General features: G+C 34.2%; 5 protein-coding genes and 1 non-coding gene across 7 annotated transcripts; 2 read left to right on the top strand and 4 right to left on the bottom strand.

Moving 5' to 3' along the window:
• Positions 1-280: 280 nt before the first annotated feature.
• LOC106711002 (proteasome subunit alpha type-5) lies at positions 281-2,843 on the bottom strand. Of its 2 annotated transcripts, none has more exons than XM_014503214.2 (5): positions 2,743-2,843; positions 2,365-2,621; positions 1,889-2,067; positions 1,336-1,448; positions 281-648 (listed from the first exon to the last, which is right to left on the bottom strand). In XM_014503214.2, the coding sequence occupies exons 2-5, from the start codon at positions 2,619-2,621 to the stop codon at positions 466-468; spliced, it is 732 nt and encodes a 243-aa protein (XP_014358700.1). In that variant the 5' UTR covers positions 2,743-2,843; the 3' UTR covers positions 281-465. The 2 variants fall into 2 exon arrangements, with proteins under 2 accessions (XP_014358700.1, XP_045540212.1); XM_045684256.1 differs by having other exon boundaries at positions 2,714-2,838.
• Positions 2,844-3,650: 807 nt separating this feature from the next.
• LOC106711011 (alpha-glucosidase 2) lies at positions 3,651-9,272 on the top strand. Its single transcript, XM_014503222.2, has 2 exons — positions 3,651-3,726; positions 6,014-9,272. Exon 2 carries the CDS (start codon positions 6,062-6,064, stop codon positions 9,230-9,232), a length of 3,171 nt encoding a protein of 1,056 aa, XP_014358708.2. The 5' UTR covers positions 3,651-3,726; positions 6,014-6,061; the 3' UTR covers positions 9,233-9,272.
• Positions 9,273-9,429: 157 nt separating this feature from the next.
• LOC106711003 (tRNA (adenine(37)-N6)-methyltransferase) lies at positions 9,430-13,987 on the bottom strand. Its single transcript, XM_045684258.1, has 6 exons — positions 13,817-13,987; positions 13,642-13,739; positions 13,192-13,423; positions 12,315-12,472; positions 10,702-10,909; positions 9,430-10,004 (listed from the first exon to the last, which is right to left on the bottom strand). Exons 1-6 carry the CDS (start codon positions 13,882-13,884, stop codon positions 9,476-9,478), a joined length of 1,293 nt encoding a protein of 430 aa, XP_045540214.1. The 5' UTR covers positions 13,885-13,987; the 3' UTR covers positions 9,430-9,475.
• Positions 12,727-12,888, bottom strand: LOC123722448. The gene has a single exon (XR_006756497.1). It is a non-coding gene; the product is annotated as a U1 spliceosomal RNA (small nuclear RNA).
• An 816-nt stretch (positions 13,988-14,803) lies between the features above and the next one.
• On the top strand, positions 14,804-20,956 carry LOC106711000 (maternal protein exuperantia). The gene is made up of 10 exons (XM_014503208.2): positions 14,804-14,977; positions 16,165-16,344; positions 16,735-16,887; positions 17,309-17,457; positions 17,786-17,991; positions 18,591-18,726; positions 19,258-19,406; positions 20,219-20,358; positions 20,501-20,597; positions 20,705-20,956. Exons 2-10 carry the CDS (start codon positions 16,183-16,185, stop codon positions 20,764-20,766), a joined length of 1,254 nt encoding a protein of 417 aa, XP_014358694.2. The 5' UTR covers positions 14,804-14,977; positions 16,165-16,182; the 3' UTR covers positions 20,767-20,956.
• Positions 20,957-22,042: 1,086 nt separating this feature from the next.
• Positions 22,043-25,693, bottom strand: LOC106711005 (exosome complex component RRP41). Its single transcript, XM_014503217.2, has 6 exons — positions 25,363-25,693; positions 25,134-25,206; positions 24,731-24,867; positions 23,337-23,541; positions 22,754-22,848; positions 22,043-22,399 (listed from the first exon to the last, which is right to left on the bottom strand). Exons 1-6 carry the CDS (start codon positions 25,531-25,533, stop codon positions 22,328-22,330), a joined length of 753 nt encoding a protein of 250 aa, XP_014358703.2. The 5' UTR covers positions 25,534-25,693; the 3' UTR covers positions 22,043-22,327.
• Positions 25,694-25,746: the final 53 nt, after the last annotated feature.

Raw genomic sequence — 25,746 nt, 5'->3', positions numbered from 1 at the left:
GTAAGATTCTTGAAAAAAAACCGCACCATAAGTAGTATTTGAAAAAAATTGTATCACTAATACATGAAATAAAAATATATACAAGAAATAAAATATATAATAAATACATTAAAGAAAAAAACTAAAATGTGTTAATGAATTACTCTACATATATATTTTCTATTATTTTTTATTTTATTTAATACATTAATACAAGTTATACAAACTGAAATACAATTTACTTCAAATATTACCTAAATACATTTTATTAAGTAAACTTGAGCATGATTGGATTATTTTATATACATCAAGCAAAATAACTTGCTGGAGATAATTTAAAAATATTACACTTTGTTGTATATAAAAATGACAGTGCATTTTGATTGCAATTATACTTGTATTGACACAAGTGTGAAACAGAAACATGTTTCACTGCAATCAAAACACACAGTTAAACAATCCAACCATACCTTAAGGTCTATAAACTCAAGGGATATCTTTAATGACCTCAGACAGCTGTTCCCGAGTGAACATGTGGAACATTGCTCCGGGCGTCATCGTCACCACTTCCACATTGTTCTCTGACAACTTCTCCTCCATAACCTGCTTCAATATAGTCAATGCAGACTTGATGGCCTCTTTTAAGGTCATTGATTTATGATATACTTCCTGGAATTAAAATTTTATTTGTAAGCACAATATATGTAGTAGTAGTAGTATTTAGGGGCTCAGTTTTCCGCAACTCCACGACAAGCGCGTATTTTGCGTGAAGGCAGGCTGTAGGTTACACCAGCCAGCCCAGCTCGCCAAAGTACCCGAGCAGTCCGTTAATGTTGCTGGTGATCTCTGGCGGCGACCTCGGCGGACCAAGGTATCTGACCCTGTAGTTGGACACTGCCGAGCAGTGTTGTATAACGTGCAATGCCGTTTCTTCTTCCTCCATGACAGAGCACAATATATGTACTCTTGTTATTTTTTTTTAATTTAATTACAGTTGAATCTGGCTAAGCTAGAGTCCAAGGCACTCCAATATTTTTCTCGCTTAAAGAGGTTTCACTCTAACCAGAGTTTCTCGCTTATGGAGGTTGTCCTTAAGGACTAGACAATAACTCTCTAAATAGAGAATCCAAACCTGAATAATTTTTATTACCACAGACAAACTACATAATAAAACTTTTTCTAAAACTCAAAAAATATTTCAGGTAAAACTTTTCTTATAAAACTATATAAAATTAGCTACCCTTTTTAAATATCACTTCCCTATATCTCACAATTTTCTGTTTTCAAACAATTTGATGTTCCACTGTTTACTTAATTTCGGCAAAGGTTAAATGTGAGGTATAATAGTTTAAATACCTTTAAGCTCTGCTGTGCCCCTTCACTTCCAGAGCCTATAGCTTTTGCATCATACTGCACAAATGTACCACTGGGGTCCATGTGGAACAACTGAGGTCCTTTCTCATCAATACCTTAGGAAAAAAATTAAACATGAATTTCCTATAATATTAAAGTAGTTATTGTTCTAAATCAAGACTAACAATGGCTTAAAAATGTTGCATGTCAAAATTTTACACAGGGTTTGTTGAATATCAAAATATTTGTAATAACAACTAAATTATACTTCTTTGTATTTTTGTAACATAAATCAACATGTTCTAACTCTGTTTGTATTAAAATAAACTCGCTAGATGAATCATACACCCATTTTACTAATATTATAAATATAAAAGTTTGGATGCATGTATAGATGTTTATTACCACATATAACCAAAATGGCAGACTGGATCTGGACTGAAATTTGGAACTGAGATATATTATACTTTAAATAATGCATAAGCTACTCATTTATCTTTTAATTCACATGGCAATTTTATGGACAACAGATAATTTCTTATAAATTTTAACATACCTGCAAACATAACAGCAACACCAAATGGTCTCGACATAGCGGTACCACTATCATCATCACTGTCACCAAACTGTATAGCCAGGTTGGACACGGCCTGAGCACAAGACTCCACGCTCATGCGCTCATTGTACACAAACCAGTGGTTCTGACATTCTACACGGGCACGCTCAACAAGGGTCCTAGAAAACAGGAAATTTTGTATACTTAATGTTTACTATACTTATGAGTTTATATTAACATAACAAAGAGCAGTAAATGATATTATTCCACTAACATGTAATAATATATAAGTGTGTAATAAACAAGAGATGTAGGGAATAGAGATAACATTAATGTTGTCATCTCAACTACCCTTCAAGGTTACATGTATGCGGTTCCTTAGTGTATATTTATACTACATATACTGAGGATATAAAGATGACGAGTGTGTTTTAGGAGTTAATATTGAAGTTTTTTTTGTGTATATTAAATATTACCTCGAATCCGCCATCAATCCAGATACAGCGCACGCGATATGACGATCTACTTCTACGATCTTTTCTATGGTAGTTGGTTCCATAAGCGGCGAAGTAATTCTTTTTTCGACAGCCAACACTACGCCTTCGGATGTACAAATTCCAATCGCCGTGGAGCCAAGTTTGATCGCTTCAATAGCATATTCCACTTGGAAAAGTCTACCTTCAGGACTGAATGTGTTGACACCACGGTCATATTCCGAACGAGTCAGGAACATCTACAAAAAACAACAATTTAGTCGTTGCCGGTAGTAGGGTCAGGTTAACCAAGGTGTTTTGCAATTTTTTTACTAAACAAACAAGTAGTAACCTTTAAGTTTAGCAGATGAAATAACTTACTGTGTTTTAAATTTGTTTTACTTTTAAATAATTCTTAATAAAACGCGAAAAGGCGAAGTGAGTAATCAAAATTGAAAGAAACTCCAACAAAAACGACAGATCATGAAACAATTCCATAGACTACAAAAATGCAAATCAGTTTGCCAGGCAGTCCTTAATTTATCAACAAAAAAATAGAACATAAATAATAAAAAAAACAATTCAATAGTATTTAAAACGACGCTTTAGGTGTGAGCCAGATAACTGATATTTTAGTTCAAACCATATTACAAAGGAACCACAAAATAATTTGTAATCTTAATTGTTTTAAAATGAGACCCCGATTACAGTGTGGATATATTAGTTACTGTTTCATATTTTTTCCATGTTAATTACAGCTGCGTTTATCACATGTACGGTGACTCTGGGAAGGCTTGTATTGAATAGTACAATTTAAATTCAACATTCACCACCATCAAATTGAAAAGTAAGTCATGACAGGTTTATTTTTTTTAATTTTTAAAAAGATCATCTTTAAAAAACAAAATCAAAATTATTATTCATATTTTATTAAAATATGATAAAGCTATTTCTTTGTGAAATTCTATATATGAAATAAAGTAGGTACCTATTTTATACTTCAAGAAAAAATACTTAAGTTGTATAACGACTTGTCGACGACGATTTGTGGAACAACACTAAAAAACTTGATCGATTGCCGCGCAATTTTGACTTTGTTTGCGCGGGAAAAAGAACTTTTCTTACATGTATTTTAAACTTTGTCGATCCTAACAAAAATATTATTTTGATCAGCAATTTTTTATATGCAAATTAATGTACGCTAGTGACTCGCATTATATTATTGTTTGCTCGATTATGATCTCTGTTATCGGGTCGCGATTGTACTGGCTTTACTCTATAGGATTTACCGTTACATGCCTAGTTGTCGTACAACAGCATAAAATCAAATCAGTGACAGACAGCAAGGCTAAGAGAGTGGAATTGGTATGTACTTTGTTTATTTATATTCTGATATTTACGTATTGTAAACAAAATATAGTTTTGTAAATTACATTCCAAATAAATATAACAAACAGATTTCGATTATTCGACTAATATATACTTTAAATTATGAATTATGACTAATAACTAAGTTGGGATTAAGTTATGATAAAATTACGCCCCTTTTCATAGACCTTTGCGACTTAATTAAATATAAGAATTATGAATATTTTTTACAAAAACAAGTCACGAATAAATCTTAAAAGTATTATTCTTTTAAACACGTTTATTGTAATATTACTAATATAGTATGTATCTCAGTAGCGGCGTTAGGGTAGGGTGATAGCCCAGGGAGCCGGGCATATGAAGCACCACAGGAATCTCTTTATATTAGGTCCTTACATATGAAATTGGCGTTTTTCGTACTGGCCACTTTAATCACGAATTTCTCCTCTTTGGTAAGGAATTCCAAATTCAAATTTGTACAGCTATAGACTCATGTATTTGTGGTTCGATGACCGTCATTCATTTGTTTTTTTTCTTCTGTTTTTGTCTATTTGCGTCACTCATTTTACAAAATGGAAAACTTAAAATATCGCATTATTTACGAGTACGAGTTCCGCCGTGGCACTAGTGCTGCGGAAACGACTCGAAGGGTGAATGATGTGTATGGCGGTCGTGTTGCAAAAGAAAACACAGTTCGTTTTTGGTTCCAACGTTTTCGTTCTGGAAATTTCGATCTGCAGAACAAGCCCCGTGGACGGCCTGAGACTCAAGTTGATAATGAAGAGTTGAAGGCTATTGTGGGAGCGGATCCATCGCAAACCACGTCCGAGTTAGCTGCAGGCTGCGATGTTAGTGATAAAACTGTTTTAATTCACTTGAAGCAAATTGGGAAGATTAAAAAGCTTGAAAGGTGGGTACCTCACGAATTGACTGAAGCAAACCGGCAAACGCGCGTCGACTGTTGCGTTACATTACTAAACCGGCACAATAATGAAGGTATTTTAAACCGAATCATTACCTGTGATGAAAAATGGGTTCTTTACGATAATCGGAAGCGCTCAGCGCAATGGTTGGATCCTGGCCAGCCAGCCAAATCCTGCCCCAAGCGAAAATTAACCCCAAAAAAGTTACTTGTAAGCGTTTGGTGGACTAGTGCCGGTATTGTTCATTGCAGTTTTCTCAAATCTGGCCAGACTATTACGGCTGATGTCTGTTATCAGCAATTGCAAACCATGATGGAAACGCTAGCGGCTAAACAACCTAGGCTGGTCAATCGCTCCACGCCACTGCTGCTTCACGACAACGCTAGACCACACACTGCGCAACAGACGGCTACTAAATTAGAAGAGCTTCAATTGGAAAGTCTAAGATATCCTCCGTACTCCCCGGACCTTGCTCCAACAGATTACCATTTTTTTCGAAATTTGGATAACTTCTTGCAAGGGAAAAAATTCAACTCCGATGGGGCAGTCCAAATCGCCTTCAAAGATTTTATTGATTCCCGTCCGACTGGTTTTTTTAGTAAAGGGATCAATGAACTACCTATGAGATGGCAAAAGTGCATAGAAAATAATGGTTCATACTTTGATTAATTAAATATATTATATTAAAAAATATTCGACTTTTTGTTCCTCCCATACAAAACGCCAATTTCATATGTAAGGACCTAATATCCGACTCTTGCGCCTACGGTCTTCCCTAAGATAGCCTATCCTTAGAAGATTTCCCCCGACATTAAAAAAAAGGGACGCGGCAAAAATCTCGGCGCCCGAAATGCTAAAACCGGCCCTGAACTACCTTTATTTTCGGTGCATTCAAATAAAAAAAATATATGTAAATATAGGCACGTGATCTGCAACAATCATTAGTGCCTTTGTCGAATTAAAAACTTAACAGCTATGGAAAATAATTAAGATGTATTATTCCAATATTAAAAAAAAATGATTGGCTATGGAGTAAGTGGTATATTAAATTATTTTCTAAAACCTACTAAGTGTATGAAAATATGGTAATTACTTTGCGACAATATCACTCGAGCCAAATATGTTTCTTTGTAATATAGTTGTGGTCATTAACACGAATAAGTCAAAGAGATAAACACAAGTGTTCACTTATGGAACTAAGGCCGTATCTTTGTCTGATTTGTCATGGTGTTAACAGCTGCAGTTTTAAAGTGTATTCATGTTTAAAACCTTGTATTACAATGAATACAGGTAAAACTTGAAACTTATTAAAATAGAGAATTTTTCTAACTCGCTTAATTTACACAGTTTATTTGTTTCAGATTATTGTTCGAGCATTCATTCTATCTCGATATTGATTTAAAATAAATATGAAAATCATCGGCGGTATCGAAAATATTACAAAAAGAGAGGAAGATTATCTGATCAAATACAAAACGGGCGAAACAGCTAAAGTATACGTTATAAATAGTCATGTTTTCAGATATTACATGTCACCTAATGGAGAATTTTTTGACTATCCAATACCAAACAATCCTGATGATAATGCAAAAATTACAATTAAAAACATTGCCGATTACGATGAAGATTCATTTAAGAAATCCTCTATGAAAGACGTTGATAAATATTATGAAATCGAATTAAATAAAGTTCAAATACAATTTGATAAGATAAATGGAATAATGAGCGTGTACGATAAAAGAACAAACAAAGTGGCGATAGAGGAATCTAGTCCTTTGTCTTATGATGACGATATAACAGTACAGACACTATATCAAAAGAAGGACGAGTACTTTTTCGGAGGTGGCATGCAAAATGGACGATTTACACACAAAGGAAATATTATCCACATAGTTAATACAAATAACTGGGTAGATGGAGGAGTTACTTCTCCTTGTCCATTTTACTGGTCATCATATGGATATGGCGTACTAAGACATACTTGGCAACCCGGTGTCTATGATTTCGGATCCGAATCTCTCGATTTTGTAACAACTACCCACAAAACTGATCATTTCGATGCATTTTACTTTATAAACTCCGAACCGCGTGATATACTTGGTGATTATTACGAATTAACAGGTCAACCGATCTTTATGCCCGAATATGCATTTTATGAAGCGCATTTGAACGCTTTCAATAGAGATTATTGGGTAAAAACAACACCAGAAACGCCCGGCGCAATATTATTCGAAGATGGTAATTACTATAAAAGTTATAAACCGAATGAAATGGGAGACAAAAAAGGCATACTGGAATCATTGAACGGAGAAAAGGACAATTATCAATTTTCAGCACGCGCAATGATTGATCGTTATAGAAGACATGATATGCCTTTAGGTTGGTTTATACCAAATGATGGTTACGGATCAGGGTACGGACAAACAAATTCGTTAGACGGTGATATTGAAAATTTAAAGGAGTTTGCAGATTATGCTAGAGAAAAAGGTGTTGAAGTGGCTCTGTGGACTGAATCTAACTTACATCCTGCAGATCCTTTACATCCCAAAAAAGGGGAAAGGGATTTGGGTAAGGAACTGAGTGTGGCGAAAGTGGTTGCATTGAAATGCGACGTCGCTTGGATCGGATATGGCTACTCCTTCGGTTTGAATGCAGTTGACGATGTTACAAAGATATTTATTTCGAAAACCAACGTAAGACCGATGATTATAATGGTAGATGGATGGGCTGGTACACAACGCTACTCTGGTATTTGGAGCGGTGATCAAACAGGCGGTCAGTGGGAATACATACGCTTCCATATACCGACTTATATCGGATCTGGACTATCGGGTCAACCTCTTATTGGTTCAGATATGGATGGGATATATGGTGGAAAAGAGAGAGAGGTGAATATCCGCGACTATCAGTGGAAGACTTTTACACCGTTGCAACTGAACATGGACGGATGGGGACGTATTCCAAAGACACCATTTAGCTTCGACGATGAAGCTATCAGTATAAACAGAGCATATTTAAAACTAAAATCGATGTTTCTACCTTACAACTATACGATAGGCCACGAATCGATTAGAGGTCTACCAATGATAAGAGCTATGTTCCTGGAATACCCAAATGAAAGCCTTGCTTACACCAAAGAATGTCAATATCAGTTTATGTGGGGACCTAATATACTAGTAGCCCCGATTTATGAAGAGGGTTTCAATCGCGATGGTGTTTACCTACCTGATAAAAATCAAGTTTGGATAGATTTCTTTACTGGTGAAAAAATACAAGGCGGTAAAATCATTAACAATTTAGATATACCTCTATGGAAAATTCCTGTTTTTATAAAAGACGGAGCTATAATACCTATGACAAAGCCTAATAATAACCCTAATGAAATAGACAGAAGTATTAGAATTTTCACAGTATATCCAAATAATGATTCAAAGTTTAATGTTTACGAAGATGATGGTATATCAAGTGATTATTTGAAGGACCAGTTTGCTACAACTGAAATTATTGTCAATGGACCGGCGTCAAACGAACAAGGAGATCTCCTCATAAGTATAGAAAAGACAAAAGGTAATTATAAGAGTATGATGAAAGAAAGAACGACATTACTTCAGATAATGGCTTCACAAGACGTTGAACATGTAAAAGCAGCAATCAATGGACAGCCCCTACTAATAACAAAAGCACCAAGCTTTGACGAATTCGAAAAATCCGTAAACGCATTTTTCTTTAAAAATGATTTCGAAATTAATCCTTATTTAGCTCAATTTAATAACATACCACAAGCAGTTTTGTTAATAAAAATTGGAGACTTAGATATAACGTCCCATCACATACAAATAAAAGTAAAAGATTATGCCAATATTACTAAAGTGTTGGGTAAAAATTTAAACGTGAATAATGATTTGGCAACACCAAATAATTTCGAAGTAGCGGGCGAAGTAACATCCACTAATATAACACTGCAATGGTCGGAAATTGATAAAGTATATTATGAAATTGAAAAAGATGGAATTATTTATAGCAGCATAAAACGAACAAAATTTACATTCCAAGATTTAAAGTATAAAACAGAATATTTATTCAGAATTCGTGTCGTAAACGAGTATGGCGTATCAGAATGGAGTGATTCTATTAAAGTGAAAACGTTAGATGATCCATATAAAAACGTTATTAAAGGTGTTAAAGTAAAATGTAACATTCCTTGTCAGCCTTGTCAAGAAATATGCAATTTAACTGATGGTGCTTTGACATCATTATGGCACACACATTGGCACAAACCTATACAGAAGTGTAATTTGAAATTAACCTTTGATTTAGGAAATGTATATCATTTAGAAAAATTTGAATACACACCTCGAGATGATGCGGGAAACGGAACGTTTTTAAAGATCCAGTACAGATATTCGATTGATGGTAAAAATTGGAGTTCGTTAACGAAACCCATAATATTGGAACATAACTCATCCGTCAAAACTGTAGACTTACAAGGAATCAAACTAAGACATTTCGAACTGATTATACTAGATAGTGTTGGAGGTTTTGGATCTGGTAAACAAATAAGATTCTATAAAAAGATTTAATGAAAATAAACATTGAAAATTTCAAATTAAAAAATAATGCACATAATTATGTTCTTTCCGAGATTCAATGTACAAGAAAATATTATTTTATAGATTGAAATTTATAGTCTTTTTTTTATCTTTAAATTCCTTAGATTCGTTTTAAAACAACAATAAAGAAAAGACATTTATAAATTAAAATATTTAATTACACTTGATCAAGTCAATAAATAATAAAACGCACACAAACATACAAACAAACAATTAAGTCTGTTGCAATTCATCAGCACTTCTCACTGCTATTATAGTACATGTAGTTGATGATGAATCAAATATACAACTAATAGATAAATCTTCTAATACACAACTATATTCATGATCAGGATACCTACTCCTTACATAGAGAGACCTCGGGTCTTCTGACAGAAGGCATTCAATATTCCTCTTAAAAGACCGTGCTCGATCGCCAATCAATTCATTAAGTCTATCCAGTGCATCATCAGTGAACTTGACTTCATATGTCTGTGATGTCGGGTTAGAAATCCAAGAAGCAACCCTTACACCATATTGAGGTGGTGTAAATCTTTCTTGACCGTCCGGAGCACCTCTTTCATCTGGTCTTCTCAGCGGTGATCTCTGGAAGTTTCCGTCTAACATATCACTTGATTGTGAATCCGGGGATGGCGACATTGTTGCTATTAGATTGCTGTCCTGAGACAATTCATCATCGTAAGGAGAATGTTCAGTACTTTCTGCATCTATACCGAGTGGATTAGTTAGACGTGAATTTAAACTGGAAAAAGAAAGTAAATAAACTTGCAGCAATAATATTTTAGTTTTAAAACTAACTTATAGTTAGAATATAATCTATGTTGCCATATTTATACAGATTCTCAACTAAGACTTGGTAAAAATAAACTACTATGTACAAGTATTAGTGACCAGTTAATTAACATGTCTTAAATCTATATATCTTGTCTAGGACTAAAAAGAATTACTGATTAAACATGCAAGCTGTATATGAGATTTTTAATGTTAATGTATTATTTTTATATTTTGTTGTTTTACATTAAATTATTATTTTTTGATGTTTTAGTATAAAAAAAAAACATTTAATCACAAAGATATATTTGTATATTAAAAATAAAACGTATGTAAAAACGAAATATATAAATTTATAATAATTTTTATACTATAACAATTATCTAAATAAAATTGTAGTTCTAATAAAAATTGTACACAGTCTTTAATTCAAAACCTATTCAAAAATCTATATATATAAAAGAAAGTCGTGTTAGTTACACTATTTATAACTCAAGAACGGCTGAATCGATTTGACTGAAAATTGGTGGGCAGGTAGCTTCGAACCAGGAAACGGACATAGGATAATTTTTACCCCGTTTTCTACTTTTTATTCCGCGCGGACGGAATCGCGGGTAAAAGCTAGTATACAATATAAGGCAAACATCAACAAAGTGATGTCAACTTACCTCATATGATCAAAGTTATCTTCAACAGCTTGTATTGTAGTTATATTATCAACTGCATCACTAACACCCTCTGTCGCTGGTCGCTCTGTTATTGGAGTGTTGGGTTGTATCTGATGAGTGGGAGAATCGTACTGAGGTATGTATGGTTTGATATCAAGCACTGGAGTCCCATTCACCATATCAATACCTTCAAAGTGTATTTTGTTACCTGGAATTTAATTAAAAAAAATTTTTTTTAATTGGTTATAAGGTAACTTTATTAAAACCAAGAAGAAAAATGTTGCATTAAAAGTAAAGTAAAGTAAAACATTACTAAAAAACACTTGTTACATGAAAAATTTCAAGAAACTAAATTTTTTTATAGTAGACGTAGTTAGGACTATGGTTTCGGCAACACTATAATTAGTAGTGATGCAACGGATGTCTGTTTCCGTTTCCGCAAGTGCGGAAGTTCCGCGTGCTTTTCAACATCCGTTTCTGCTTCTGTTTCCGCAACTTTTATAACGGAGATAAAACGGAACTTTACGACGGCTGAGAGATCCAAATGCGCGGCGCGAGACGGGCAGTCCGTGCGCGGCCTTTCGGCACTTGTCGCATTTGTTTGTTTACGTACTATTTTGTGAATTTAAGCGCGTAATATTTTCTGCTGCTGTTTGAAACAATCAGTTTCTCTTGCTGGAGTAAACTGTGTAGTTGTTGTCCATATAAAATTTGACAACTGGCAAAATGTGACTATTTCACATACTTACGAGTTATTAAATGTGCTTTTGAATAAGTGATAACCATGTAATATATCATCATTATATAGTTAGAAATATATTTGTCGTTTGTCAACACAAGTGGTTTGGCGAACTTTAATTTGTAAATAGTGTAATTTTGTTTCCTGAAAATAAATTTAAAAAAAACGCGTATTTTAACTTATTGCAGCGCAGTAAAAATACATACATTGAAGGCTAAAGGACACCGATATCCAATGCCTTAATAAATTTAAAACGAATACAAACTGTTTTTACCGAAACAAATATTTTTGTAAATATGTTTTTTATTATTATTTTTTATACTTCTGTTTCCGCATCCGTTTCCGTTTCCGTTTCCGTTTCCGTTTCTGCTAAAATTTATTTTTGACATCTGTTTCCGTTTCTGGTTCCGGTAAGACACTTCCGTTGCATCACTAATAATTAGTGCATATTTATTTTTTATTTTACTACAATAATTAATTGATATGATATATTTTATGCTAGTGCTTCTTTACTATAATCAACAAGGATATCTGGCCCGAAGAAAGGCGCTACTATTATGGTTACTTCTGTCAGAAAGTATGTAAAACCTAAATGAGCATAGAAAACGGCATAAAAAGAAACATTTCATGACATCTACAGTACGAAAAGAAATTTGTGACGCTTATTTAGCAATGACAGGGGGGACCTAGTGAGCTAATAATAATTTAGTTTATGCCTAGCTGGTATCGAGCAGCTAGATACCCTTTTGGTCTATACATATTGTTTTTTAATAGTGAAAAGTACCTGAGCCATGCTTGATCTAAGTGTTTATACATTAAAAGCGATATGGAAGGAAACAAAATATATATTTTTGCTATATGGCATAAAAATTACCTTCAATATTAGATATTTTGACAAGAGATAAGCCGATAGGACAAGGCCGATGCGGAGACCTCGTCGACAGCACTCCACGCCTCTCGCCGCCAAGACGGGGCGGAGCAACCTTAGCTGGGATGTTTGTACTGCCTGTCTCATGGAAATGGAATATTATCCTGGAAAATTGAAAATTACTATACAATATAGGGTGTTGTGCAATTATATTATATAACTAGTTATGATTAAAATATTTGTTTGGATTTAATTTCAATAATTCAAAGTATCAATATTAGGATATTAATTATGCAATATTCATGCATAAATAAGATAAGAACTAGATAGGAAATATTCTTAAAATTAGGATTTAGAAATTTAATACAAATAACTTTTGACCTTAGTAATGTCTGAGCAGTATCATCTTAATTATTTGGGGGGACGGCGCGTACGCAGTCCCCACTACCAAAAATTACGCGTCCGAGTTATCCGCATTAGGGATAATCGCAGGGGTCAACCCAACCGCAGTGCAATGGAGGGGCCTCGCCCTGGGGGAACCGCCTTCTTGATCACGGTAACCCCTACGCCAGGTAAGTATGAGTTCAACATGTCGGCCCAAGCGGGTCTACAGCTTTGAAATCTTCTCAATACTGTGACTCAGTAAATTCACAAATGGTTTTGAGCGCCATCTACAGTCGATAATTTTGAGCAAAAACACCATCCGTGTGTTAGTATCAACGCCCTCTATTGTGAATATGTTCTATATGTTACACAAGTTAAAAAACAAAGTTAAGTGAGAACCGTTCTGAATTTTAAGTGACAATGAATCTAATGTAACTAATAATTTACAATGGGAAACCTACTTAAATGATTGCAAGAAAAATTATAAAAGACATCTTACCATATATGAGAAAATTCCTCCAAACCACTGATAGCATGCTCTGGATTGGTAAAAACTTTTGTATCAATGTTAATCACACCTTTTGCACTGGACAATACTGATGGCTGTCTTGGTACACCACGCTTATTTTCAAACGGTGTTTCAATATAGCCAATAGGAGTGAATGAGATGATATCGGTGCAGTCTGATGTTGATGGTTGTCCTTCACTGTGATTGTTGACTATTGTTGTAGCTGAAAAAAAAACAGATTTAATTAAAGAGGGAACTTTGCACTTCCATAAATATATTTAGGGTTGTACATTTTGATTATTATGGTTTCTGAGTAAAAAATAATAATTTTTAGTTTGTTCAATAATTGAAGCATCAAATATGGTTGTGGTGTAGTTTTTGTTGACTTGGTTTTGAATTTTTAGTAGAAATTAACATAAAATAATAGAGAGATAACAAAACCTGTTGCAGCACATTTAGTGCATCGAAACCCACTTAGAGTTTCTTTGATATTCTTGATTTCTGTAATATGTTCGTGTTTCAGCGCACTCAGCCGTTGCCTGGAAATATCAGATAACATATTGTTAAATAAAATAAGCCTAAGAACTTAAAATGTAATTATCTGTTGTTTTGTTACCTCAAGTTTTTTATCTCGGTTCTAGCTGCAACTATTTGTGTCCGGTAATATTCTAAATTCTCTGCCATAGTTAGGATTTAATCTTAACTAACTTAAGACTTAAAATTGTATCAAATTATAAAACAAGTTTTGATTTTTGTAAACAAGACAAAAACCAAAAATCAAAGACAAATGGACACAGATCACAGATAGAATGACAGAAACCATAGAGAAGTTTTTAAGACCAGACAGGTTAAAAGAGGACCTAATTCGGTAATAAAAAAGATAAAATAATGACATGATTCACGGGTCAGTCTTAAGATTTTAAACAGAGCAATAGAAATTTATAAAATTTTAAGGGGCCTTCGGGCCTTCCAGCCCTCCGCTTATGTTACTCGAATCGCCCGTGTGAATTATAATAAATAAAAAGTTTTTCTTAGATTAAAAAGAAGAATTGTTACATCTTCTCTTATTAATGTCTTGAAATTTAAAAAAGGAATTTTGCTCCCTTTGTCAAAGTCATACAGATTGTTGCATCTTGTACTAAATTGTAGATTGAAATATAATTTTTTAATTATATTTTAAATCTTTATTAAAGTTGTTGAATTGTTGTTTCGCTTACAATACAAGAAACTATCTATTTCTTTGTAAGTATCCGGTAAATTAGTCCTTTGTACATTATTTAATTAAAGTTACATTATTGATTCTTATCATATTACGAATTTAAATAAAAGAAATACTACTCAATCGCGTATACAATTAATTATTACAATTTGAAATTCATACTGGAACAATTATTAATTTTACCTGACATATTTCAATAGAGACGTTCAAATCAAAGTTGTCATATAAAAATCAAATTCCACATTTTAACAAAAATATTTCTTATAAAATTATTTTAATTCCTTTCCAAAAGGAGTAAAGTTTTCATTACCTTTTTAAACTACACTGAATTTTTTGAAAAATTGTCCCATAGCGTTTACGATAAAAATACCGGTAAAATATACTGCACCGTACTACCCAATCACTACTGCGTTTTGCCGATTGCCGCACACGTGCTGAGATTTTGTGATATTTTTTACTCAATTATTCCACTTTACTAAACTTGTAGAGCGACCTAAAACATTGTTTATTGAGGATTACTATTTAATAACATCAGATCAACGGCAGCGTTTATCATTAGTGAGTTCATCTTTATTTTATTTTGACATGATGGGGTGGGGCAAATGACTAGAAAAAGACCGCCACGTGTCCTATTTTTTATTTTCCTGTAATTTTATTTATATGCTATTATTTTCAATATATCCCTTTTGAAAAATGTTTAACAAATACATCTTTTTATTCCACATATAATATACCTTCCTTGAGTCTTTCATCGTCAGGAAATCGATAATTTCGGAATACCTATTTTTATGTTTTTCTTGTATGACTCATATATTTTGTAGAAATTTAAAATAATCCACTAAAGTACCAAAAAGGTTATACTTTGGTTCCTAATACTTGCCGGTATGTTAAACATACAACGAAAACATTCCTCTAAAAGTTTTGAAAACATTTAAAGTAGGTAAATCAAGCCCAATTTATTTACTATTTACCGAGGTACTTACATCCCTCGTTAATTAATGTTTACTCTATTAAATGTAGATATCACATTAAAAATACCTACTTAACCTAAATTAGAAGTTCAAGATTAAAATATGTAATGTTATTGTTTATCCTGTAAACATCATTACCAAAACAATGTAAAAGAAACATCAAAACTGATTTTAATATTTATTGGTTAGGTTAGGATACATTTTTAGAGTGTGAAAACAAGAGGTAGGTAGATTGAAATAAGGTACTATTTATTCACAAGAATTTGCTAATTTTTCTCTGTATCATATGTTTAGGTGTGAGTACGCTATTTATCTTACAAGAATATAAAAATCAAATATGTTTCTAGTTGTATCACTTGACTAGCTGTCACTCCCTACTCCGTCTGCGGCAGAAGTAGAAAAAAGTAATTAGTAGCCAATGTGTTGTGACATCCATGCAGCAGTTCAGGAGATACCTTCTAACAAACATCCATTCATATGTTCAATATATTTTAATATATTATAATTTATAGTATTAGTAAGATTAGTAGGAAACATTTTTTTCTCGGTCACATATGAATGTAGGTGAAGTTTTCTAGAGTTTAAAGTTTTTGAAAAGGATTCCTTTGAAATTACACCTTTGTCACAGGAACTATCTAGTTGGGTATTTCGGTGTTTAATATGTACATGTGTAAAATTATTATCTTTGCTAACTCATTTATTGCATTCACCTAAACATAAAACTAGTAGTGGCAGGGATGACATTAACTAAATTTAACTTTAACTTTGTTACAGTTAGCAGCTACCAGGCATATGGCAATGGTGTCTGAGGCAAAGGTAAACGGTGGGGATATGGAAGCTCCAGCGACTGAGCTGCTGCCTGCGCTTGCTGAGAAACCCTTAGGCTTGCCACCAGGGAAGTACTCACTTGTCGGATGGGACATGGATACAACTGGACGGAGGCTTATTGATGAAGTTAGTATGTTTGTATACTTCACAGATTAGTTTTAGACACATGTGCAATATAGTGATTAGTGATAATTCTCTATCCAAAGCAAATATACAAAGGAAGAAACAGTATTTTACATTCCAGTGTTTGTATACAAGTTTATGATGAGTTTCCACTGTCATACCTAAATGATAATACTGTGACTATTGTTATTGAAAAAGACAGGTAACATTTTGTCATTTACAGTTGTACATTTTATGACAGTTGAAATTCAAGGCAAATTCAGGCTTACAGAGTTTGTGACAAGACCTTGCTATGGTTTTTTGAAACCCGCAGAAAGTAGTTAATATATTGACTTGTGAATACTGTTACATTTAATATATTCGTATATCTTCTTTAAAAATTGATAATTTCAGATATGTCAGATAGCGGCGTTCATGCCTAAGCAGACATATACCCAATATATAATGCCGTATGGGGACCTGAACCCAGGTGCTCGCCGGCGTCACAACATCAGAGTGGTCACCGTCGGTCGGTATAGGATGCTTAAAGATACAATTACTCATAAGGTAACAAGCATTTTTTTTTTAACTAGCTGTCTATATCTATGCCAAATTACAGCGAGATCCATACAGCCAATCTTGAGATATCTTCAAATAAACATCCATCCATCCAAACATTCACATTTATAATATTTTAGTAAGATTATATTTTTGTGCTAATAAGGTTTATTTAGATCAGGGATTCCCAAAGTGATTGAACTTAAAGCATTGCTAATTCTCACTCTGTCGTCATCTATTGACTTAAGTCAGAACGAATAATAATAATTGATCATAAAGTAGATAACTTGGCCATAGGAGTCTTAGGTAACAGTTCATTTTGGAAAAGGGGTCACTTGTCCAAAATAGTTTGGGAATCCCTGATTTAGATTGTTTGTCCTTGTCTTGTTATAATGTAAGTGTTAAGCATAATTAAGAAATATTGTTATAGATATTAAAAACAAAATCGGAAATATCAGCGCTAACAGATTTCCTGGACTGGCTGGAGAAAGAAAAAGGCGACAGTGAAAGCAAAGTAATTCTCATCTACCATGAACCTAGACGTCTCAGCCCTATTATGTTACTTGAAGCACTCATACGGTAAGCATGTAATATAAGTATTTAACTGAATGAGATTTAAAAAAAAATAACTCCATTTCTGATGAATAAGATGTAATGTAATGATAAGTGAAAGGAAGAGGAGAAGGTTATCATTGGTTGGACCATATTGTGCAGAGAGATGATGATCTTTTCAACAAGAAAGTAATGAGATTGAATCTGCATGAGGTTGCAAAGGTAGAGGAAGACCGAACAAATTGTGCACAGATGGAACACAGACTACTTATTACATTTTTTTTTATTCCACACAGACAAAGTCGCGGGCGACAGCTAGTTATTGCATACTAACAAAATTTGACATTAATTTCAGTTACAAGCTACTGGACAGATTCAAGTCTATTGTAGCTGGCTTCACTGACAGCTATGCACTGGCCGCTGACAAGTGCAAGACTACTGTCAAGTCTGTGTCACTGCGAGTGCTTGCTCGAGTACTACTGGACGCGGACTCGTTGTCTGTGGACAGCGCACTGGATAGAGCAACTGCTGCCTATCGTATTGTAGAACATCTTGCTCAAGGTATAATAAAAAAAACTCGGTTTAGACTATAAAAGTACTTGTATATAATATTAATCTATTAAAAAATCACTAGTGAAGTATTTTACAGAAAGTGTTACTTTAGATATATCATTTCATTCATTTATCATCAGCTCACTATATGTTCCCACTGAGGGGCTCGGATCCTACCCTAACTTAGGGGTGACTAGGACATAGTCAACCACAGCCCAGTGCGGGTTGACTTCACACATATCATTGAATTCCTTCTCAGATATGTGCAGCATCACGATGTTTTCCTTCACCATAAGAACGTCTGATAAATGTACATATGTAAATCGAAACTCGAAAAATACATTGGTACATGGCGGGATTCGAACCCAGGACCTGCAGATTACAAGTCAAGTGCTTACCCCTGAGCCATTGATGCTTCCGTTAGATATATCATTATATATCAATTTTAGTTTTATTGCTAATTTTTCTTGATTTGAGAGCTATGAAATTACAATATTCTGTAACTTGTAAAATGTAGAACATAACATGAGTGTTATTAAGTTGGCTACATTGAAGACATGCAAATCTAGTATAACTTTTTCATTTCCTTTCTTTTTTTTCATTTATAGGTGAACAACAAGAGGTGGGTGCGGGAGGTGAAGGCGCTTCGGCCAGCAAAGATATGGTGGAGACAGCGAGGGTGTGGGCCAGACCTGTACAGACTGAACTTGACGCCTTAGTCAATCTCAAGAATTTGCTTGAAAGGTTTGTACTACCGCTAGTTACTATGTTCCAAATTATAAGTTCATCTGTAGTTATAAATCACATTTTATGCTAAAATTAATTATTTAGGAAAACTATTTTTTCCCACTTTATTATCTACTAGCTATTGCCCGTGGCTCCGTCCACGCGGAATTAAAAAAAATAATAAGTGGCTTATGAGTTCTTTCAGACAAACTTACTAATATTATAAATGTGAATGTTTAGATTGATGGATGGATGATGGTTTAAAAGTATCTTCGGAACTGCTCAATGGATCTTGATGAAATTTGACGTAAAGATGTAGATGATAGTCTGGAAGAACACATAGGCTACTTATTAAGTTTTTTTTAATTCCGCGCGGACGGAGTTGCGGGCGACAGCTAGTGTTCTATATTGATGCCTGTAAACATTCGCATTTATAATATTAGCAAGATATAAAAATATTAATTTAATAATTTCGTGTGTGATGTAAATAGTTATGGTATTTGTATTTTTGTATTGTATAATATTTGTAAGTGTATGTATGTATTGCAGACAGAATACGTTCCGTCCGGTGTTCGCGCCATTGTTGCGCGCCGCGCGGCCGGAGCGCAAGCGTGTCACACAACTGCGACGTATACTGGCCGAGGCGGGCTTCCTTTACGACCAACTGCGCGACGCCTGGCAGGAACACAAGCTTACTGGTGTGTTACATAACACTGTACACCAGGACTGGAGTTTAATGCCTCGTTCACACCAAGCCAGCTCAGTAGGCCAGTCGCGCTGGCCTGTCATGGACGGTGTTGTCCACATTCTGCCAGTCCCATCTGAGGCGTGGCTTAGTGAAGACTACAGGCAAAAGTGATAAATAATAAACATTAAACAGCCTAGATTAAAAAACAACGTGTGGTACCTATACAATTGTTTAGTCAGAACTGGACTGGCCTCTCCCAGAACATCCACACTATGCCAGTTGCGGTGGAATGGCCGAACTGGCCTGAAAAGTAGAATGCCATCCCAGTTATCGGTCTGACTGGCTTATTGGCTTCCATGGGTGCCCACATTAGGCCAGTTGTATGTCAGCGCTAATTTCGAGCGCGACTGGCCTAGTGTGAATGGGGTATAACAGTGGTAGAAATCAGCAACAACACCTGCTCCACGAATAGGACGGCTCAACCGTTGAAATACCACAACCACAAAGACAGGAAGTGGAAGCAATACCGTGTACAGTCTGATGAGTGTGGTGCCGAAGGTCTAATTTTAGTCCTCTAAGTGGATTTGACGGAGAGGGAAATGTTCAATCTATGGGCAGAGGTAGATTCACTTCGCTTTTCACGAATATAGGCCATTTGTCTTATACAGAAAAAAAGGGTATTCAATTATACCAACGGTGCGAAATAATACATACCAGGGGTCGTCAATGATTGGTGCTGTAATAATAAGTCAGCAGAAGTACTCAACACTACGCCAGAGGTGAAGAACCATTTTCATTACTAAGTAAAACTTTTTGTTATAGGTTTAGAGAAACAATTAGCTTCGTTGTCGGTATCGGCTAAAGAGGAGGACATAAAGGAGCTTATAGAAATCTTCGACTGTCACTTTGACCCCGCCAAAGAACCGAAAGGACTCAAGCCGAGATTATCTAATAGAAATAGAGTGAGTATGTGAAAATGTCTCAGAATACTATATATTTTTTTAATTATACTCTTAATTTTTTAGTGGGTACTAAGGTACAGCTTTAGTAATCTTTTATTGTACATAACGTAAAATTATTAAAATAGTATTTTTTTTTATCCAGCCAACATCTTCGGCGGGTGAAACGGGTGAGGCGGAAGGAAGCACCAGTGATTCACAGAAAAGTTCTCCACAAAACTCTCCTAACAAGACGAGTAACGGTGAGCAATAACTAGTAATAAAACTAAACAGTGTGTTTGGACTTTCAAGTCTAGACTTCTTGCTAGGTTTTAATGGATCTGTAGTTAATTGTGATATATTATTTCAGATGTGTCTGCGGGGGACACTAGTCAAATCGAGGCAGCCCCGGAGCCGGTGGCGGCCAACTAACCCGCCCCCCCTTTCCCCATTTACACTTTTCTACCAGATGTCGTTAGTATCACAAACTACGCCATACGAATGTAACAAACATTTATTCGTATATACAACATTAGGTTAAGTGTTTGGAATTGAATGATATTTTATTTTGCATGCATTATCTGAACGAGTCAAAACATATATATTTTTTGTTGTTAGTATCCCCCCCCCCTCCCTCCAAAATTATTTAATTTTGCTTACGCGTAAAACTTTATATATAGATGATAATTCTAGATGAGTGCCTTAGCGACTCAATATAATGAGATATAACTTTTTATATGTAAACACTTTTTGTGGGGTCGATTGAAGATTTGCTTTGATTGTTGTGATGCGACGAATGCAAATGATTGCTTGTGGAGCTAAAACTTTGACTTAAATCTATGGAGCATTGACTTATATAATGATTAAATTGAAATAATTTAATACTGGTAACACTGAATAAAAATCCGTAAAAATGGTAGTGTATCTGAAAATTTTATATTTTTTTCCAATGAACTTTATTTGTTGCAATTGTGGTTTTGTGCAATAAAATAGGATAATTTAAATATGTTTTTGTTTCGGGAAGGCTAAATGAATTTTGTTATATGGCAATACCGTATACATTTTTACTATAGCTCTATAGATTTTAGGTGAGTGGCAACACTTGTTTCTCATTTCATTGGTAAAGGTGCATAATAACTTGTAGGGAATGTTTCGCTTTTACGTGAACATTTTAATTCCAAATGAATGGAAAGTAGTATGGGGTTTGTTGTATGGATCACCATTAAACGGGTGATGAAGTTGTGATTATAAAACGTTGCAATGTTTTTTACATTAAATAACATACTTTAAATGCAATCTTTGCAATATTTATTTTTTTATAAATTCGAAAGAAGTACAATATAGTAACTTTTATTTATTTGAAAGATATTTATATTTTTTATTTTAAGAGTGTGCATCCATTTTTATGGATGGAATGAATTTAACTTACGGTTTTTTTTTCATTTCATTTATTTCCTCTATTTCTCGCGTATTGTCTATGCCTATGCATAATTTGTTCTACTAATGCGCTTTTGTCATTTATTTTCGCCATAGTTAAAACTTTCTTAAAGGTTAAGTTTTCTTACAATACATTAAGCTATGTAACGAAAACGGTGTGTAACTATTAACTTACCTCTAATTTAGTTAAATTTTAACATAGACTGTACATATAATTTAATTTCTTATTTTGTTCAGATCTCTAATAAATATGTAAGTCTATAACGATTTTTTTTTTATTTCATACACCTTCTTTATCCACTGCGATGTCTAACAACTTTAATAATTTAAGAACAAATTGCAATGATCGACTTCTAGCTATTGCATAAGAAACAGACTGGACCGGATTGGACCAAGGTACTCTCTACAATTTTTTACATTAGAAAAACGAAATTTGTAAAAAAAATAACGCGTCAGCACTAACTAAAACTAAATGTTAGCTTTTCCGAAATATTTGTGGGGTCAAAATTATCAAAAGAGGTTTGTTACGATTGATAGAAAAATGTAAATTAAACATTTATATTGTTATTGTATCTAGCTTTGTCCATCCTTCTGCTAAGTGTTCCCTTACAGCGCGATCCAAAATTACCTGAAAATAAGAAAAAATAGTCCACCCTATATTCATAGACATCTATATATATAAAAGAAAGTCGTGTTATTTACACTATTTATAAATCAAGAACGGCTGAATCGATTTGACTGAAAATTGATGGGGAGGTAGCTTAGAACCAGGAAACGGACATAGGATAATTTTTACCTCGTTTTCTATTTTTTAATTCCGCGCGGACGGAGTCGCGGGTAAAAGCTAGCAATCAATAAATTATCAAAATAAAACATGTTAAGGAGAATAAAAGTAAAAAAAATATTTGTCTGAAGGACATGTAACTAGCTTCTATTTCCACCACTTCCATAAGAATACCGAGTAGTCTAAATATTATTTTACCTCAATATCTCTACAGCCCTGCATAGCTCTGCTCATCACTATGTCATAGTAGTCCATGTGCAGCTTGTGCGACAGTTCCAATAATGCTACATTGCCTGAAACCATACTAAACATTATGTATTTCAAGAACATATAAATAAAAATAGATATTACTATTTTTAGCCATATCAAAAGTCAAAAACCCTTTAATTGTGAATTTGGATTCACCTGGTACATCTCATTTTTTATTTAATGAAAATGTTCAAGGTAATTAAAAAAAAAATTTATTAAATTGTTTAAACTTTCGTGAGACATCATAATTAATTAATTAAGAAACAGCTTTGAGTGCGAGACGAAACGCGACCGCGAAGTCCTCGGAATAAACACTGGCCTGAAGATAAACCCCCGATGGGTTCGAAACTAGTCGGTGCAGTCACCGGACGATCAAACGTGAGTTAAGCCGTTTCTTAATTAATTAAAAATGTCGTATGGTATTTTACATTACTTGAAATGTTGTAATTCAACACATAATTACAAAATCTTTTAGTCTAGATAATAGATAGATAAGCTATTGGTTATTAAGATTAACCTGTATACTGCTAACCTGTGGAAGGTAAACTGGATACAGTAAGACAGACACCACCGGCCGCCTCCTCCACATGTCCGACATCAACTAACGGCTCGGGCTCGCTGCCCTGCCAAGCCATAGAGGCGGTGCACGCGCAAACATACGCTTTCAGCGGGATGCCTGCGTCAATCAGTGCAAGTGTACCCGCGTTTACTGACGCACAGTATGCACCACCATCTGCCTTTAAAACTTTCATCTTACTATTATGGCTTTCAAAGATAGTAACAGCTCTTAACATAACAAGTAGTTGAGCAGGACAGTTTTAGATATAGCAGGGAATAAAGAAATGCAGGGTAGGCATATTGCACAGCTTAACTTGAGCCACCAAAATTATTGAAACTACCAATACAAGAATTGGCTTCAGCTCATATACATTGCCATTGAAAGGCTCAAATCTAGGCCTTATACCACCACTGGCTTAGTGCTACGATATCTAGCTGTATGTAATTATGAGAGGTTATGAGATCCCATGCAAAAGTATGGTTTTTCATTGAAATACATCGATGGTGCCTAATAATAAGGGCCAATGTGCAAATTGACAACTTTACAGGAGAGAGTCTCAAAGTTTCAACCATGTAGGAATAGATGCCGCATAGGTCCTTTTACTTAAGCAAAAAAACATGTTTACACCTGTAAATGTGTATTTGTGTTTAGTGCATGTTGTTAACTATAGTCCGGTCGCGGAGCAAGAAGAATTTCGTACATTGAACTCGCATTACCTGTCTCTGTCACTCCCGCGTAAATACAATTAGTCTCGCTCGCACAGAAAGAAAGGCCGCCGTCCTCAGGGATTGTAAACTTTTAGTTTGTTTGTTTGCATAATAAAAATTTTATGGGCTCCGTTAGAAGGATTACCAAAAAGGTTAATTATTATTGGATAGTTCGAAATGAACAATCGAAACGAATATTTGAAAGACGAAAGTGCAGGCAACATCATCTATTTTATTGCCGGCTTTCCGATAGTTACTTTTTGGTTTTAAAATATTATGCAAATGAATTCTTCACTTCTCGAAATTGAACAATAGAGCAAAGTAACAGTTACTCCGAAACAGAGGAATCGGATTCTGATTTTTTATTATTAGATACTTGTCTAGATTTTTATTACTTGTATTATTAAATCTAAATAAATGATTTATATAATAACAATAACTATATTTTATAAGTTGGTAATTTTTCTTTCTCCTTCAAATAATTCATGTAAACCGCACTAAATACAAAATAGTTTGTAACCTCTGTCAGTAGGTAAAGAGGTCATTGTATGAAATTCTTCCTGCTCCGCGACCGGACTATAGACTAAGACAAAGTTACTTTGGCCACCATGACAATATTAGTTTATCTACCAATGTGTCAAATGAAGAAAAAAATCAAACCTGTAAAACTTCTATATAAATATCAATTTGTGAACGAGGATAGAGTTCTGTTTTGATTGCTGCTGTGAATGACTGTCTCAAGTGTAGAGACATTTCTTGTGATTTTCTATCACCTCTAGGTCGGTTCTTTCGTTCGCCTGCGAAAATTTACAATATAGGTAAATAGCATGTGACAAGGAGAATAATTTAGGTTTGCATGTCTGTCTAAGTTAAGATGATTGATAAAAAGGAATGGAAAAGAAAACTACTATGATTATCACATATTTAGTGAACTAGTAAAGCTAGTTTGTAGCACTGAATTTGTTAATGGGAACAAAGATATATCAGAATAATAATTCTAATGGAGCAGGTTTATCTTGGAAGTCCAAAAACGTAAAATTTAAGTTGGCTGTTTTCTTGTTACCTGTAGAGAATGTTGCCATGCTGTACTGACAGTTTACAACAACACCTTCTGTTGATGTTTTTGATTTGCTCGCCTGAAATTGTTTATACAAATGAGACATAAGATTTTGCTACAATCTAACAAACATGAATAAACATTAATGATAAAAATAAATAGGTTCAAAGTGATGTGTAATGAAATTGAAAAAAAATATTTCAAAAGCTGGTTCTAATGTACATGTTACTTTTACCTGATGAGGACCATATACTGCCGCTAAAACTTTGGTATTGCCTTGCTCCAAGTAGGCACTACCGTCTGGTTGTGTAAATACACCAAGTTTACATCTTATGCGACGGAGTTCATTTGGGCGCCTTCCATCTAATCTCAATCCTTGACTTGAAAGTAAATCTGGTCCAGGCATTTTACTAACCTTATATCTCACGTATTCTTAGTATCTTAAATGATATAGTCTAAATGGTTAGTCAAATTATTGCAGCTTTTAAATATTGGTATTTTTTATTTTCACACCACTTTTAGGTTACATATAATCATGTCGTGTTTTGAGTTTTGACATTTCTTTATTTTGGTAACATTCATAGAGAAGTTAGCAGTAAACAGTAATCTATCAAATAGA

Source organism: Papilio machaon, chromosome 25, assembly GCF_912999745.1.
Source record: "Papilio machaon chromosome 25, ilPapMach1.1, whole genome shotgun sequence".
Classification (NCBI taxonomy): domain Eukaryota; kingdom Metazoa; phylum Arthropoda; class Insecta; order Lepidoptera; family Papilionidae; genus Papilio; species Papilio machaon.
The sequence above is the reverse complement of the archived record's forward strand: the minus strand, read 5'-3'. Positions and strand labels throughout refer to the sequence as shown.